The sequence below is a fragment of the Nycticebus coucang genome, chromosome 1, assembly GCF_027406575.1.
Source record: "Nycticebus coucang isolate mNycCou1 chromosome 1, mNycCou1.pri, whole genome shotgun sequence".
NCBI classification, from domain to species: Eukaryota; Metazoa; Chordata; class Mammalia; order Primates; family Lorisidae; genus Nycticebus; species Nycticebus coucang.
Genome location: NC_069780.1, coordinates 70,928,745 through 70,947,789, shown reverse-complemented (window position 1 = coordinate 70,947,789; position 19,045 = coordinate 70,928,745). Strand labels below are relative to the sequence as shown.

General features: G+C 35.6%; 1 protein-coding gene across 1 annotated transcript in view; it reads left to right on the top strand.

The window, feature by feature from the left end:
* The window catches only part of ANAPC10 (anaphase promoting complex subunit 10), a 90,794-nt gene that overhangs the window by 13,985 nt on the left and 57,764 nt on the right, over positions 1-19,045 (top strand). The window contains exons 3-4 of the mRNA XM_053582198.1: positions 10,461-10,551; positions 15,976-16,096. Coding sequence (XP_053438173.1) covers positions 10,461-10,551; positions 15,976-16,096 — 212 coding nt within the window. The remainder of the gene's footprint in view (positions 1-10,460; positions 10,552-15,975; positions 16,097-19,045) is intronic.

The following is a 19,045-nucleotide window of genomic DNA, read 5'->3' as shown; positions in this document are numbered from 1 at the left end:
AGCTGTCTCCCTGGGTAGAGTGCATGGCATCACAGCTTACAGCAACCTCCAACTCCCGAGCTCAAGCGATTCTCCTGCCTCCGCCTCCCAAGTAGCTGGGAGTATAGGCACCTGCCACAGTGTCTGGCTATTTTTTGGTTGCAGCCCTCATTGTTGTTTGGCGGGCCTGAGCTGGATTTGAATCCACCAGTTCAGATGTATGTGGCTGGCGCCTTAGCCTCTTGAGCCACAAGTGCCGAACCAAATTGGCATATTTTAAAAGATATTAATAATTTATACTCCTTAGCTTACTGCACAAGAATGTGTAAGATCTAGCTTCTTTCAGATATCTCTGGCGTATTTCCTGCTCCACACCAATGTTTAGCCTTTTTTTCCAAATCTAACTAATACTTCAGAATTCAATGAATTGCATGAACTCCTCTTTTATACACTAGCATATATAGAAGAAAGGTAGAAGATACAAATTTAAGCTACAGATCTCAGACTGGGGACGACATATTTGATTTACATGGAATAGACAGAGAGCTAATACCTACATGTATAATAGTAAAAAGAGTTATAAATAACTTAAAAGATTAAAGTTTATTGAAAATATAGGAGGGTGTGAAAGGCATTTTATATAAAAAATACAAATTATTAATAAAAATATGAAATACAATTTTTACCTATCAGGCTAGCAAATATTTAAGAAATTGCATTTTAGCATGAGTCCAAAGCAGTGCTGTCTCATCAAAGTATGATGCAAACTACGTATATAATTTAAAATAACCTGGCAGCCACATTAAAAAAGAGACAGGTGCAATTAATTGTCTCAGTATATCCACAATATCATTTTAACATGTAATCTATATAAAAACTTATTAAATGTATTTAAACTACTTTCATATCAAGTCTTTAAAATATAGCATATAAATTTTAGAACATCTTAAAGAAATCAGCAAGAAAAACACTTAATAAGTGCATTAAAAAGTGGGGAAAAGACATGAACAGAAGTTTTTCAAAAGACAGACAAATGGCCAACAAACATATGAAAATGCTCAACATCAATAAGCATGAGGCAAGTGCAAATTAAAGCCACAATGAGTTATTACATTACTCCTGTTAGAATGGGCTTTTAATAAAACATCCAAAAGGAAACAGGTTTTGTCATACATGCAAAGAGAAAGGAACATTCACATTGTTGGTGGGACTGCAAATTAGTACAATCCCTGTGGAAAACAGTGTGAAGATTTCTCAAGCAACTGAAAGTAGACATACCAATTTGATCTAGCAATCCCACTACTGAGTTATCTACCCAAAGGAAAAAAAGTTATTTTATTACATCAAAAAGACACCTGTGCTTGAATGGTTATTGCAGCATAATTCACATTGCAAAGATGTGAAATCAACCAAGTGCCCAATCAGTTCATGAGTGGATTAACAAAATGTGTATAGCACAAAAGTAGTATAGCACAGCATACTACTCAGCCGTAAAAAAGGATGACTTAATCCTACTTGCAGCAATTTGGAAGAACCAGAGACCATTGTCCTAAGCCAGTGGTTCTCAACCTGTGGGTCCAACCCCTTTGTAAACAATGAAAATACATCTTGCATATCAGATATTATGATTCATAACAGTAGCAAAATTACAGTTATGAAGTAGCAACGAAAATAATTTTATGGTTAGGGGTCACTACAACATGAGGAACTGTATTAAAGGGTTGTGGCATTAGCAAAGTTGAGAACCTCTGTCCTAAGTGAAGTATCTCAACAAACTCCACATGGACTCTCTAATAAACTGAAACTAACCAAAGGCCACACAAGTCCACAGAGGAAAGTAAAAGTCATTATAAATAAAGCAGTGGGGAGGGGGAGAAGAGGAGGGACAAAACCCACCTAACAGGTACAACGAACACTACTGGGCACGTTTATAGCCCTGACCCAAGGGCTATAGAAAATCTCAGTTTTTACATGTCGTGGAGAGAGGGCAGGTGTTCTCATTTATTACCAGTGACGAAGCATTTTGAAAGAGAATTTGGCAATATTTATCAAATTAAAGATTCAAATGACCTAGGATTCTATCCTAGAAATCTATCCTCCAGAAGCAGTAACATATATTTAAAGATTATAGACAGGTATTTATTGCAGAGTTGTTTGTAATAAAACATTGGAAACAACCTAACTGTCTTACAGGTGTTTGGTTAGATAATCATGCTATTTTCAGATACAGGCATATCTTATAACCTTAAAACATGTGGAAGCTGTTCATATTAATTGAGTTATTAAATAGTAGATGATTTGGGGGGTGGGGTGGAGCAAGATGGTGGATTAGAAATAGCTCCTCACTTGTGGGGAGACGGTGTACAACTATTCCAGATACCTCTGGCTGAGGGAAATTACCCTGGGACATCACTTGAAGGGCACAGTGAAGCAGTGGCAGACTTCAGGAGCCTGAGAGGAGATCTAGAGCTGAGGAAAACTAGAACAGAAGGTAAATGCTTGCATATAGAAGGTGCCAACCAGCCAGCCCTTATGTGGAGAACTGAGGACAGGAAAGGGCTATCTTTGTAGTTTTTTGATTTTGGATTGGACTGCTCATTAGAGCTTCCTTGGAAGCCTTGAATGAGTGAGTGGACTTAAACAGTGTTCAGTGGTCAGGTTTGAATACTGGGTGGGGTGTATCTCCTATTGGATTGGTTTCTAGCAGGGCACTGCCACTGTGGGAATGTTTTACCAGAGGAACAGTGTGAAGGGTCCTAGTGCATGGCAGGCTCTGGTGTACTTGCCAAGCTTGGATGCTAGGGTAAGCTGAGTGGATACTACACCCCTGGGAACGCCATTGTGTTGGCAGGGAGCACTATATGGCATGCCTTCTAAGGAAGCTGGTGAGAGCTTTGGGACCCCAGTCCCTTGGGGACTGAGTGCTGACCAGGTGACTAGGACCTCATTGAGGAAAAATAGGTCAGGAAGACAGAACAAAATCTCTACAACTAGAAAGTGGCTTCTGGCCTGCATTGTATATATAGCAAAAACTGTGTGTGTGTTTTCCATCTCCTAACACCACAGCACCAGACAATATATTGCAATACATATACAGAATATGTATTTCTATCATTTTTGCTCCTTTTCCCAATGTAGTGCTTTTTATTTTTTTCATTTTTTTGTTGTTGTTTTAGGTTTGTTTTTGTTTGGTTGTATTTTAAGTATTTCATTTTTAGTTTCTTCAATAGCAATGGTTCCTCCATTTTTGTTACATTTTTTTCAGCCCCTTTTATTCTTTCTTCCTTTTTTAGTTCTCTTCTTTTTTTCTTTCTTTTAGTAGAGATTTTTCTGCTTTTCTCATCTTTTCTACAGCAGCTAAGATATCCCTTTTATCACCCTTATGTAATTATATTTTTAATTTTTCTTATCTAATTTTATTTTTTGTTTTTTTTTCTTTTTTGAGCACTACTGGTTCAGAGTGTTGGTCTGGCTGGTGGGTCACAACATTGCTCTGGCTCAAGAATATCACGAACTCATGGTCTAGGGTGTTTTTCTAGCTTCTGCCTTGGGAAAGACAGTATTGGTAGGTCCCCACTGCAACATATTGCTGATTTTTTTTTTCTTGTATATTTGGTGGATACGGGGGGCTTGCTTTTGAAAGGCTGTTAAAGAGCTCCTGACTTAGAGGAACCAACCCAACCTGCCTCTCCACCCCGGCCTATTATATTTGCAGGTCTGGCCATAGCACCTGCCGATCACCACCATTTCTCCTATTGCTCTCTTTCTCTCTTTCTATCCTTCTTTTCTCCTTCTCTTCTTTTCTTTCACTCCTTCTATTTTTCTTTCTCTTTTTTTCTTATCTTTTTCTTCTCTTTCTCCCTTCTTGCTAATATCCTTCTCGTATTTTTGGCATCATACCAAAAGACCACTTCAACACCTAAGCTCTGAGACATGATAATTTAAAGCAAAGGAGGTAATAAGGAAAAAGTAGGGGAAGGAAGTGAACAAGAAAAAAACACACATGAGGAGGGAATAACACAAAAATATTGGCAACATGAAAAACCAGAGTGGAGCAAACCCACAAGGGATCTTGAGTCAGCTATTGCAGAGGATTCTACCTATAAAGAATTCATGTAAATGACAAAAAGGGAATTTAAAATATACATAGCAAAGGAAATAGAGTTGACAAGAAAGTGGAAAAACAGAATAAAAAATGAGTGAAAGATATGAAGAATATAAAAAAGATATGGTGGAGCCTAAGGAATTGAAGGAGTCAATCAGGGAACTTAAAGATGCAGTAGAATCTATCAATAACAGATTACACACTGGAGATAAAAGAATATCAGAGCTAGGGAGAAAGTGTTGAGCTAATCCAGGCAGTTAAAGAGGCAGAAAAGAAGAAAGAGAAAGCAGAACATTTGCTCAGAGAATTGTGGGACTTCATGAAGCATTCAAACATAAGAATTGTATGTATCACAGAAGGGGAAGAAGAACTTTCCAAAGGAATGGAATCCTCACTGAAAGATATGATAAATGAAAAATTTCCTAGTATCAGTAAAGATTCTGAGCACTCTTTTTAGAGGGATATTAAGCCCTGGGTCATCTCAACACAAACAGAACATCTCTAAGACATGTTATAGTTATATTGAACCTGTCCAAAGTCAAGACCAAAGAGAAAATTCCATAAGCAGCCAGAGTAAGAGCCAGTTGACGTACAGGGGCAGACTCATTGGGGTGACAGCAGACTTTTCAGGTGAAACTATCAAAGCTAGAAGAGAATGGTCATCTACCTTCAACCTGCTTAAATAAAATAATTTTCAGTCCAGAATTCTGTATCCTGCTAAACTAGGCTTTAAAAGTGATGGAAAAATCAAATCTTTTGCTGATATGCAAACATTGAGGAAATTCATCACAAGACCAGCTCTATAGGAAATACTTAGACTTATTATCCATACAGTGGCCTACCAGCAAAGTAAATACCCAGAAACTAAAGGACAAAACCTAACTTCCATGATGGCGCAATGGATAAAACTAACCAATGAACTTTTGCAAAATAAGAGGAATAGAACTCCACACTTATCCATTCTCTCAATAAATGTCAATGGTTTGAACTCCCCACTGAGGAGCCACAGGCTGGCTGATTGGATAAAAAAGTACAAGACATCCATATGTTGTCTGCAGAAAACACACCTAATCTTGAAGGACAAAGCAAGACTCAGAGTAAAGGTATGGAAAAGTATATTTCAGACAAATGAAAATCAAAAGAAAGGGGGTCACAATCTTATTTTCAGATACAAGTGGATTTAAAGCAATTAAAATTGAGAAAGACAAAGGCAGTCACTTCATACCTTCATTGGTCAAGGGAATACAACCAGAGGACATTTCAAATGTAAATATTTATGAACTCAACTTAAATGCTCCCAGATTTGTGAAACAGACCTTGATTGGTCTCAGCAATACAATATCCCATAACACCATAATAGCTAGGGACTTTAATACCTATGCCAGAACTGGACAGATCCTCTAAACAGATACTAAACAAAGATATAAAGGATATAAATGTAACCCTAGAACAAGTGGGCTTAATAGACATACAGAACACACCATCCCAAAGGCAAGTAATATATGTTCTTCTTGTCAGCCCATAGAACATGCTCCAAAATAGATCATTTCCTAGGGTACAAATCAAATCTCAACAAAATTAAAAGAATTGAAATTATACTTTGTATCTTCTTAGACAACAAGGTAATTAAGGTGGAACTCAACTCCATAAAAATTTTCATCCTCACACAAAGGCATGGAAATTAAACAGCCTTAACTTCAATGATAGTTGGGTCAAGGAAAAGATAGAGGAGGAAATTGTTCAATTCCTTGAACATAACAACCATGAAGTTACAAGTTACAAAAACCTGTGAGATACAGCAAAAGCAGTCCTAAGAGGGAAATCAACACCTAATGAATTATCTTAAGAAAATGGGAAAGGAAGAGCAATCCAACCCCAAACCTACCAGAAGAAAAGAAATAGTCAAAATCAAATCAGAAATAAATGAAATTGAAAATAAAAGAATCATTCAGAAAATTAATGAAACAAAAAGTTGGTATTTCAAAAAGATAAATAAAATCAATAAACTTTTGGCCAGATTAACTAGAAACAGAAAAGTAAAATCTCTAATAACCTCAATCAGAAACAAAAAAGGGGAAGTAACAGATACCACAGAGATAAAAGAGATTATCTCTGAGTACTATAAGAAACTCTATGTCCAGATATCTGATAGTGTGGGGGAAGTTGAGCAGTACCTGGAAACACACCATCTCCCTATACTTAACCAGGAAAAAATAGATCTCTTGTACAGACCAATAGCAAGCACTGAGATTGAAGAAACTATAAAAAAATCTTCCAAAAACAACAAAAAGCCCTGGATCTGATGGCTTCATACCAGAATTCTATCAAACCTTCAGGGAAGAGTTTGTCCCTGTGTTGCAGAAACTATTCCAAAACATTGAGAAAAAAGGATACTTCTCCAACAAATTCTATGGAGGAAACATTAGCCTAACACCAAAACCAGGAAAGGACCCAACCAATAAGGAGAACTACACACTAGTTTTACTAATGAATATAGATGCAAAAATACTCAATAATATCTTGGCCGATGGATTACAACTACAGATAAGAAAATTACACATCGCGATTACGTAGGCTTCATCTGGGGATGCAAGCCTGGTTTAACATATACAAATCCATAAATATAATTCACCATATCAACAGAAGCAAAAACATAGACCATATGATCCTCTCAATAGATGCAGGAAAAGTATTTGATAAAATTCAGCATCCTTTCCTAACAAGAACATTTAAGAACATAGGCATAAGTGGCACTTTTCCAAAACTGATTGAAGTCATCTACAGCAGACCCATAGCTAATATCATATGGAATAGAGTAAAACTGAAAGCTTTTCCACTTAGAACTGGAACCAGACAAGGATGTCTTCTATCACCACTACTATTCAACATAGTTCTGGATGTTTTAGCCAATGAGGTCAGGCAAGTAAACTATGTAAAGGGCATCCAAATGGGGGTCTAGAGGGTCTCTTTCTCCTTGCTGCTGATATGATCTTATACTTAGAGAATCCAAGAGACTCAACCACAAGACTCGTGGAAATGATCAAGAAATACAGTAATGTCTCAGAGTATAAAATCAACATCCACAAATCAGTATTCTTTGTATACAACAATAGCAGCCAAGTTGAGAAGCTAATCAAAGACGCAGTTCCCTCCACAGTAGCTTCAAAGTAAATGAAATACTTAGGAATATAGTTAACAAAAGAGGTGAAGGACCTCTACAAAGAGAATTATGAAAGCCTAAGAAAAGAAAAAGCAGGAGATATTAACAAATGGAAGAACTTACCTTGCTCTTGGCTGGGAGGAATCAACTTTGTTAAAATGTTTCTACTACCCAAAGCAATCTACAGATTCATTGCAATCCCCATTAAAATACCAACATCATGGGCGGCACCGGTGGCTCAGTGAGTAGGGTGCCAGCCCCATATGCTGAGAGTGACGGGTTCAAACCCGGCCCCTGGCAAAACTGCAACAAAAAAATAGCTGGGTGTTGTGGCGGGTGCCTGTAGTCCCAGCTACTCAGGAGACTGAGGCAAGAGAATCGCTTGAGCCCGGGAGTTGGAGGTTGCTGTGAGCTGTGTGACACCATGGCATTCTACCAAGGGCAATAAAGTGAGACTCTGTCTCTACCAAAAAAAAAAAAACAAAAACAAAACCAACATCATACTTTGAAGAACTGGAAAAAATAGTTCTTCATTTCACATGGAATCAGAAAAACTCCTATGTATAGCCAAGGCAATTCTTAGTAATCAAAGCAAAGCTGGAGACATCACCATAGTGGACTTTGGGGTATAAGTCTACAGTGATCGAAATAGCATGGAATTGGCACAAAAATAGAGACATAGACATGGAACCAACAGAAAACCGAGAGATGAAACCAGCGTTTTATAGCCATCTGATCTTTGATAAACCAAACAAAAGCACTGGGGTAAAGAATCCCTATTCATTAAATGGTGCTGGGAGAACATATAAAGGAGTCCCCATATAAAGAAAGGACTGAAACTGGGCCTGTATCTATCACCACTTACAAAAATTGACTCAAGATGAATATAATATTTAAATCTAAGACATGGAATGATAAAAATTCTGGAAGAAAGTGTGGGAAAAACTCTTGAGGATGTTGACCTGGGGAAGGATTTTATGGAGAAGACGGCAGTGGCAATTATACCATCAACAAAAATAAACTAGTGAGATTTAATCAAACTGAAAAGAATCTCCCCAGCTAAAGACACAATAATTAAAGCAAATACACAACCTTCAGAATGGGAAAAGATACATACGTGTTATGAATCTGAACAAGGCTAGATAACTGGGATCTTTAGAGAACTCAAATTAACAAAAAAAGAACTAACAATCCCATCTATTACTAGGGAAGAGACTTGAACAGAACTTTCTCTGAGGAAGACAGATGAATGGCTAACAAACATGAAAAAATGCCCATCATCCCTAATCAGAGAAGTGCAAGTGAAAACTACACTGAGATATCACCTAACCCCAGTAAGATTAGCTCATATCACAAAGTCCCAGAGCTGCAGATGCTGGTGCGGATGTGGAGAGAGTGGAACACTTTTACATTGTTGGTGGGACTGCAGAGTCATACAGCCTGTTTGGAATGAAGCATGGAGAATCTTCAGACAACTCAGATTAGACCTCCCATTTGACCCCCCCAAACCCATTACTAGGCATCTACCCATTTTATCATAAAGACATTTGTACTAGTTTATTTACCAGAGTTAAATTTACATTCGCCAGGATGTGGAAATAACCTAAATGCCTATCAACCCAAGAATGGATTAACAAGCTGTTGTATATGTATACCATGGAATATATTCAGCCATAAACGATGGAGACTTTACATCTTTTGTATTAATCTGGATGGAGTTGAAACACATTCTTATCAGTAAAGTTATCAGAAGAATTGAAAAGCAAGTATCCAGTGTAGTCAATACTAATATGAAGCCAGTAGATGATCTAATTCACACCCATATAGGAGTAAAATTCAATTCAATTCAAGTTGGGTGCTTGGTGTGTTCCCACTTAATGGGCACGATGCAGAGGTATATGGCACACCTTTTGGGTGCTAGACACAACTACAAGAGGGACTCTACCTGATAAATTCAAATATTGTGACTTGGTTGTTACCCTCACATTAACCTGAAACAAAAAAATATATATATATAAAGTAGAAAAAAAAAGGGAAAAATACTAGATGATTTAATATTTGAAGAAAGCCTAGAATGTGCCAGACACATAGTAAATGTGATGTCAATGTTTTCTATTATTATTATTCTTTTATTGATAGGGAATAATCTTCCAGATAAGTGAAAATAAAAGCACCAAAGTACAGAATTATTTATAGTATACCATTGTTTGCATAAAGAGATGGGAGAAAATATGTATATGATTACTTATATAGACATGCAGTATTTCTGAAACAGTATGTAATAAACTGCTAAGATTAATTATATTTAGACAGGGGAATGAAATGGTAGGGAAATATTGACTTGTCATTTTCTGTATCTTTTGAATTTGATCAAAAATAAAATTTTATCTAGTCAACAAATACAATGTAAGTCAAATCTCTTTTTTTGAAAAGCCAATATTGTTAAATCAAGCTCATTTCTAGAATTAGTATGAATTATTATGGTTTAAATTAGGAAAATTTAAATTCAGTTATCTAGACTGTCTGGAGGATTTGAGATTGTTGGTGAATTTAATTTTGATTAATTTGAATTTAAATCACAAGTACTTAGTTTCAAAATGTATATGCCTTTTAAAAATATTTCTACATTGTCCTTTTGTTGTTGTGGTAAGAATGGCTTATTGAACTTATGGGAATCTTTATTTTTGAGGATTTTGAAGAACATGGGGATCATTCTTACATGGGTTTCAGTACATACATACTTTGGGGTACCAACCTGCAGCCTTTGGGCAGCATGCAGATTATTTAAGGACTGTTTTGCTTATCTGTGGTGTTGGGTATCCCTATAGTACAGCATGCATGGGACTTTTATTTTGCTTATCAGCTTTCATTAGTGTTTGTATATTTAATGTATGGCCCAAGACAACTCTATTCTTCCATTTGCAGCAGAAAAGAAAAAAAGGTTGGACACTTGTGTGGGTATATCCTAGACAATGTTTTCTAGGGGACAAACCAAAAATATGTGATCCTCATATAGGCTTTGTATGTGTATGTGATATTTCTTTCAAGAGTTGAGTTCTGGATAAAAGGGTAAGATGAATTCTGGTTAGTTTAAATTTTGCATTTCTGACCATACTGTTGATCAAAATTTCTGGACAAATATAGATGATAATTATATATTTTGAATATATTGGTTTCTTCTTCATGAGAATTTATTGCCACTTTTGGTGTTTTTAGGATTTGGAGTTGATCAATTACGAGATGACAATCTAGAAACTTACTGGCAATCAGATGGTTCCCAGCCTCATTTAGTGAACATTCAATTCAGGTAATACATTTTTGAATTTTTCAACTAGTTTAGGGTATAAGTGGATAAAAAATTCTATTTTATTTACGTAAATAATTAAGGAAATATAGAAATTACAATGAAATATACTTAATTCTGTTTTTAAAGTGTACTAAGTTTCAGAGACGTTTTCCTGCTTAATCTGATAGTTAGCATCTTAAGTTTAATCTGTCTTATCCTTCATGAATTTCTTATGGTACTTTGCACAGTTCCTGTTATGTAGATGTTTCTCAAATATACTTTTTAATATGGTTTATTTTTAGAAGGCATTTTCGGAAAAATGTGTTTTGCTTGCGGCCTAATATAATGCCTTAATATATTGGAATAAGTAAACCTGAAGTGATGATTATAAATTCCTTAGCTAATGAGTGTTCATATAACTTCTCAAATTTGTATGCCTATTTGGAGTTTGTTTGGTTTTTATGACCGGGGCCGGGTTTGAACCCTCCACCTCTGGTATATGGGGCCAAGGTCCTTCTCCTTTGAGCCACAGGAACCACCTTGTATGCCTTGCAGTTTTTGGCCGGGGCTGGGTTTGAACCCGCCACCTCCGGCATATGGGACCAGTGCCCTACTACTTTGAGCCACAGGCACCGTCCCACCTTTACAATTCTTATTTATTTTGTAGTCTCAAAAGTGGAGATGTAGATAAATAACTTTCCCAAGGTCACACAGCAAGGAAGTGGCAAAATTACAGTTTGAACCCAAGTTTTTTGACGCTAGAGCCCGTCCTTTATTTTTTTCTATTTTTGTGTTGCTAAAACTGTGTCAAATTCCTTGTGAGCTCAAACAGTTCTCCTACCTCAGCCTCCCGAGTAGCTGGGACTACAGGTGGGTCTCTAGAGCCTATACTGGTAAATTTTTTCTCCATGAAAAGAAAGGCTATAGCTTAAAAGTTATAAAATAAGTGTCCTAATTTAATTGTATTATTAGAATAGCATGGTTTGTTGGTTTTTTTTATTTATTTATTTATTTATTTATTTTTTTGTAGAGACAGAGTCTCACTTTATGGCCCTCGGTAGAGTGCTATGGCATCACACAGCTCACAGCAACCTCCAGCTCCTGGGCCTAAGCGATTCTCTTGCCTCAGCCTCCCGAGTAGCTGGGACTATAGGCACCCGCCACAACGCCCAGCTATTTTTTGGTTGCAGTTCAGCCGGGGCCGGGTTTCAACCCGCCACCCTCGGTATATAGGGCCGGTGCCTTACCGACTGAGCCACAGGCGCCGCCCTTGTTGGGTTTTTTTAGCAAATAAAATTCTATTTATTATTTATTGAGACTGAGTCTTATTCTCTTGTCCCAGGCTAGAGTGCCATGGTGTCATAGATCACAACAACCTCATACTCTTGGGCTCAAGTGATTTTCTTGCCTCGCCCCCCTGAGTGGTTAGGACTACAGGCACCTGCCATAGTGCCCAGCTCGTTTTTCTATTTTTAGTAGAGACAGGGCTCACTCTTGCTCAGGCTGGTCTCTAAACTCCTTGAGCTCAAGCAATCCATCTATCTCAGCCTCCCAGAGTGCTAGGATTACAGGAATGAGCTATCAGCCCCAGTCCGCAAATAAAATTCTATGCAAAGGCCAATGTATTGAACAAATAATAATTTGAGCATTGTTGTCAGGTACTGTACTATATCATCAAGAGTTTAAATTGAATATTTAATAGTTATAAATATATATCATTTTTTGTAATCTTCATAGCAACCTTGTAATATAGTTGTAGGTTTTATCATTTTTCTTATTTTATAGATGAAAAAACTGAACCTTAGAAAAATTAAGTAACTTACTCAGGTTATACACCAGGCAGTTATAGAGCTTGAATTTGATCCGAGGAGCTTTGACTTCAAAGGCTGGATTTGTAATCAGTAGTCTTAGCTACTTCTCATCAAAGGTGGTAGCTGTTCTTATTAAAACAATCAGAAATTCAAGGCCCTTCCCACTTAACTGGGCCCCTTGCCCTCATTAGGGAACCTCAAAGCTTTGAGGAACACATTTTAAACAAGCGTTTTAGAAAAAGGGAAATCCATTAATTTGGAAACGATCTCACACATAGAAAAGTTGTAAGCACAGTACAACTTTTTTTTTTTTTTTCTGAATCATTTTAGAGTAAGTTACCAATATGATGTCTCATCTCTCTGGAATAGTATTTCAATCCTATGAACAAACACATTCCTCTACATAACCAGAATATACTCTTAGGAAATTAACATCAGTACATTGTTACTGTTCTACATCATCATTTACATTGTATTAGTTGTCCCAGTAAAGTTGAATCACAGGTTGAATTTAGTAGTTATTTCTTTATACTTCTTTAACCTGGAACATTTCTTCAGCATCCCACCTTGGGTGTTAATCTTCCTTGTAGACTTCTGATTAATCCCACTCTTGGGAATGCCTCTAAGAATTCAGTTTATTTATTGTTCCTTGTGTAAGAACATGTTAATCCTACCATTAGGTCAGTTATTATAAATATGTACTTACCTTAAACAAATTCCTATACATTTCTTCTGAGTTGGTTTTGGGGGTAGTAGCTCCAAGATCTACCTATCTTGTGTCTGCCCAAGACCATGCTTATCTCTATAACTTCCCTAATAAAAGACCTCTACTGACAGACTGGATTTGTCTGCCACATTCTTTGGTTTCTCAGCTCTTTCTTCATTTGGGGGCCACATATGTAAAGTGGCCTCTTCATAAAACACACCTACATACCACTCTAAACTGGTATCAATGATGGTTGAATAAACTAAATATAATTAATTAAAAGAAAAGCAGTAATGGTTAAGATCACATAAGACAGACACACTTTTGAACTTTGTGCCTACTTATTAGCTTCTTGACTTTAAGCCAGTTATACTCTTAAGAAATTAACATCAGTACATTATTACCATTCTACATCATCATTCAGGTTGTATTAGTTGTCCCAGGAAGAGGAATATACTCTGTGTTTTTAAGCAGTAAAATGGGGCTAATAATAGATTCTGTATCACAAAGTTGAAGAATAAATGAGATAATCCATATAAAGCACTACTTCTGGGTCAGGCACAAAGTATTCACTTGCTAGTTGCTACTATTATTTTTATTATCATAAGTGTTATTACTAAAGGTTTTGATGACCAAGTTATCCTGAATTTCATAATTTAGAAATAAAACTATTCTGAACAAAAAAACTTGATGTTTTTGGTCTGCTTTTGTTTAAAAAAAATCCTTGAGAGTAATCTTTGTGATCTTTGATCTCTCCATAGTTAAAAAGACCTTTTATTTCATGCTTATGGCTCTTTAAGGAAAAAGGCCTTTAGTGTGTCTTTCAAAATTTTTACTTCTTTCTTTGCTTACTTTCCTATTTCCTTTCTGGGCCAACAAAAAGAGAAAGACAGATGTCAGTTTGATACCTTTGGCCTCTTTTGAAAACCTAATTATGGTATTTATCCTGTCAGAGATCCTAAGTATTTAGTGTTTTACATCTTGATCTGAGGAAAAGCTCTTAACTTTCCCTATTTCTTTCTGATAAATAGCTTAGGCTACAGAAGTTTGGTTCTCTCACTAAGAGCTAAAGATCCCCTGCTGTTTTTATAGGCTGACTTTTGACACAGACTACTTCTGTTTTAAGGAGCTCATTGTTATTAAGTTAGTGCCAGTTTATACTAGAACTTAACTTTTAAAGCACATTTAAATAGATTTCTTAATAGTTTTGGGGGGGTCAGTTTAAAAAATAGCCTAGTTTTTTTTCTCCCTGATAACCAAATGGCATACCCTTATTCTGACAAATTATTCAGAAAATATAGAAATCATAAAGAAGAAAATAATGATCTCCCTTAGTTCTCACTCACCAAAATATTCACTTTCATGCGATAGAACCTCCGTAGTTGACCGCCTCCTTACAGTGACCAACCTCCTTAAATTGACTTAATATTCATAGACTGGACATGCACCATGTATACGTATCAGTATAGTAGGCCTAGTTCCTTATGTTGACTGGTCTCCAACCTGTGAACTCAGGCAATGCACCCTCCTCCACCTCCCAGAGTGCTAGGATTACAGGTGTGAGCCTTTCCATATGTTGATTAGTTTGTTACAATCCTTTGGGTGGTCAACTTACAGAGATTTCACTGTATTTTTATATGATGACATCTAGGTCTTTTTGATTATGTACATATAGGTTTATATGGCTTTAAAATTTTTTTGTTTATCCAAGATGAGATTAATCTGTATATATTGTTTTGTAATCTGCTTTTTTCCTATCGTAACTATATTTTAAAAAATAATATTGTAGTATTTCATTGAATGGGTATCTTATAATTTATTTAACCTAATTTAATTTCCTATTGCTATGGATATTTAGATTGCTTGTAATTTTTTAGTAATTTAAATTATAGGACAATATTTTTGTATATTCATTTTTGAATAATTATGTTACTATCTTCTAATGCATCCTTATGCATAATTATCCTTACGTTATGCATCCTCATGTTTCCTTAGAAACTGAATTAGTGGGTCAAAGATTGTGTAGTACTGACTGGCTATCAAAGCACCTCTTTTCTAATCAAATATGAGTATAATCAGTTATTTTAGTTTTTTTTTTTTTTTTTTTTTGAGACAGAGTCTCACTTTGTTGCCCTTGGTAGAGAGCTATGGCATCATAGCTCACAGCAATCTCAAACTCCTGGGCTTACGTGATTCTCTTGCCTCAGCCTCCCAAGTAGCTGGGACTACAAGCGCCTGCCACAATACCGGACTATATTTTAGTATTTTCTAATATGATGGTGAAACTACTATATCTCTGTGTTTTGATTTTTATTTCTTCAATTATTAGAAATGGAACATTTTGTCATGCTTTTTGGCTACTTGCATGTTTCTGAGGTTAATTTTTCTATTATATTTTCTTTGCTTATTTTCCTAGATTGTGTATATATTTTTTAAAAAGAAAACTTTTATTTCTTGTATTAAGTAATAAGTTATGCTTTCTATTTTTAAAAAAGAATTTTTTCTTTGCTGGACTCAGTTTCTAATTTAGCTAGTTATTTTCAAGCATTACTACAGGAAATTAATTAACTAGTATGGAAAACCAGGCTTGATTGAGTGATATATTTATTTAAAATACAAATGAAGATGATAGAAATTCTTAATATTTATTTGTTCAAAAAGGTACCTAATTTGGATTAACTGTACCTCTTTGCTCATCTGGCTCTCTTGACCATGTTCTACGTAAGAGATGTCTATATAGGTAAAATATTATATCTGTATCTATTTTTTTCATGTTTTTCATTTTCATTATTGTTGAAATTAAAGAAAATGAAAATAATTGATTCACATACTTACTTTAGCAAACTCTGACTTTCAAAACAGAGATTAGCAACTTTGGAAATAATCTTTGCATATGACAATGTGTTATGTTGTCTTTATTGCTTTTAGAAGAAAAACAACAGTGAAGACATTGTGTATTTATGCAGACTACAAATCTGATGAAAGCTATACTCCAAGCAAGATTTCTGTCAGAGTAGGAAATAATTTTCACAACCTTCAAGAAATTCGGGTATGTCTTTCAAATTTTTAAAAATATGTCATCCTGGGTGGTGCCTGTGGCTCAAAGGGGTAGGGCGCCAGCCCCATATGCTGGAGGTGGTGGGTTCAAACCCAGCCCCGGCCAAATACTGCAAAGAAAAAAAAGTCATCCTTTAATTTCTTGTACTTTAGAAAATAGTCCCAATTGACATTAGATAAGATAGATTAAAATGTTAATATATACAAGGAAAACAGTTAACATTGAAGAAACGTTTTTGTGTATAATATTTTTTATTTTCTTCATCTTTCTAATTGTAGTCCTTTTCCCCCCAATATTTTATAATGGAAATTTCGAGATATAAAGACCCCCATCTTATTAGAGATGGGATCTTGCTACATTGCCCTGGCTGGTCTCAAACTCCTGGCCCCAAGCAATCCTCCTATCTTAGCCTCCCTAATAGCTGAGATTACATGCATGAGCTACTGGCACTAAGCAGTGTTCATTTTTTAAGACAAAATTTTTGAATAATTTTGTACAAATCTTAAGTGTATTGCTTGGTAAGTTTTGACAAAGGCATACATTTGTTGAGCTGTAAGTTGTAATAAAATATAGAACATGTCTGTCACCCCAGAAAATTCCCACATACATTGTTTCCCTGAAAATAAGACAGTGTCTTATTTTAAGGTGTGCTCCCAAAGGTGTGCTCCCAAAGATGCTCTTATTTTCAGGGGACGTCTTATCTTTCCTGTAAGTAGGTCTTATTTTCGGAGGATGTCTTATTTTGGGGGAAACAGGGTATCTATGCCTAGTCAGTCTTCATCTCTACCACACCTTCTATGGTAACTATTGTTCAGATTTTATTTATTTATTTTTAATTACTTATCAGTTTTGCCTGCTGTATAGGACGTAACATTAAGGCTTCTTTCACTCAGCCAGTTGTTTTTGAGATTCATCCATGTTGCATGCATCAATTCTTCATTATTTTTTATTACTGAGCTGTATTCCATTATTTGAATATGCCACAATGTGTCCTGTTAATAACTTTCTGAAGCTGTTAGGATTGTGGTTTTGTGACTTTAATTTTAATAGTCCCCACTATCTATATTTTAGAGATGTTTTCAATGACTTTGAACATTTGTTGATTTTTATTTTAGAAAATCATTGAGCCTGAATAATCATTAAAATCTGGTTGTTTTGAGAATCTCATAATTCTCATGAGGCACTCACGATCTTGGAAAGACCTCCATTTAATTTGTGACCTGGCCATAAAATTATTTGACTTAGTGTTTGTGTTAATACCAGGTCTGTACATTTATATTTCTTATCTAAGTAAGTAGTAAGATACTTAATAAAAAAAATATTGTGTACTTTCATTGTTTTCTCATTAAATTCAGTGTTGTTCTCTTGTAAAATTTGTTTATGTATTGACAAATAAGAATTGACATTGCACACAGGTATTTTTGTTGTTATTTTGACCTTCTTTAAGGTCACTTTAGAAATAGTTTTAAATAGACAAAAATTGTATTTTTCATGGGCAACATGATATTTTTAAATATGTGCATGTTGTGGAATGGCTAAATCAGACTAATTAACATGTGCATTTCCTCACATAGTTACAACTTTTTTGTGAGGAGAAACACTTTAAACCTACTCTCTTAGCCATCTTGAAGAATATAACACACTGTTATTAATAGTCATTATGTAGTTCAGTACATCTCTTGAACTTAATTCTTCTAATCTAACTGAAATTTTGTGTTCTTTCACTAACATCTCCCCAATATCTTCCTTGACACAGCCCTTGGAATCATTCTACTCCTTCTTCTATAAATTCAACTTTTGTAGATTACCCATGTAAGTTAGATCATGTGGCATTTGTCTTTCTGTTCCCGGCTTATTTCACATAACGTGATATCCTCCAGATTGATCTGTGTTGTTGCAAAGAGAATTTTCTTCTTTTTAAAGCTGAATAATGTTCCATTTTGTAAAATACCACATTTTTTAATCCATTTATTTATTGATGGGCACATAGGTTGACTCTATCTTGGCTATTGTGAATAATGCTTCATTGGACACGAGAGTACAGATAGCTCTTTGGTGTACTGATTTCATTTCCATCCGATATATACCCAGTAATGAGATTGCTGGATCATACAGTAGTTCTATTTTTAACTTTTTGAAGAACCTCCTTACTCTTTTCTATAATGTTTGTCCTAATTTATATTCCCACCAACAATGTGCAAGGGATGGATTCCCTTTCTCCCCATCCTTACTCACCAACACTTGTTATCTCTTGTCTTTTTGATAATAGCCATTCTAACAGGTATGAAGTGATATCTCATTGGCATTTCCCTGATGATTAGTGGTACTGAGCATTTTTCTGGCACACCTGTTGGACACTTATATGTTTACTTTCGAGAAATGTCTGTTCAGGTCCTTTGCCCATTGTAAAGATCTACCCTTTGCCCAGGTAGATTATTATTTTTTTTCTCTAGAGTTATATTAGTTTCTTATATAGTTTAGTTATTAACTCCTTATATGCATGATTTGCACATATCTTCATCCTTTCTATAGGCTCTCTCTTCACCCTTGATTGTTTCCTTTGCTTACATGTAGTTACATGTAGCCCTGCTTATCTATTTTTACTTTTATTGCTTGTGCTTTTGGGGTCATACCCCAAAAAATCATTGCCCAGACCATTGTCAAGAAGCTTCCCCCTGTGTTCTCTTCTAGTAGTTTTACAGTTTCAGGTCTTTTGTTTAAGTCGTTAATCGGTTTAGAGCTGATTCTTGTATATGATATAAAGGTTAATTTCACTTTTCTGCCAGTGGATATTCAGTTTTCTCATCACAATTTATTGAAGAGACCTTCCTTTCTTCATTGCGTATTCTTGGCACCTTTCTTGAAAATTAATTGACCATATATGTGTGGATTTATTTCTGGACTGTCTATTCTGTATTATTGGTCTATGTCTGTTTTTGT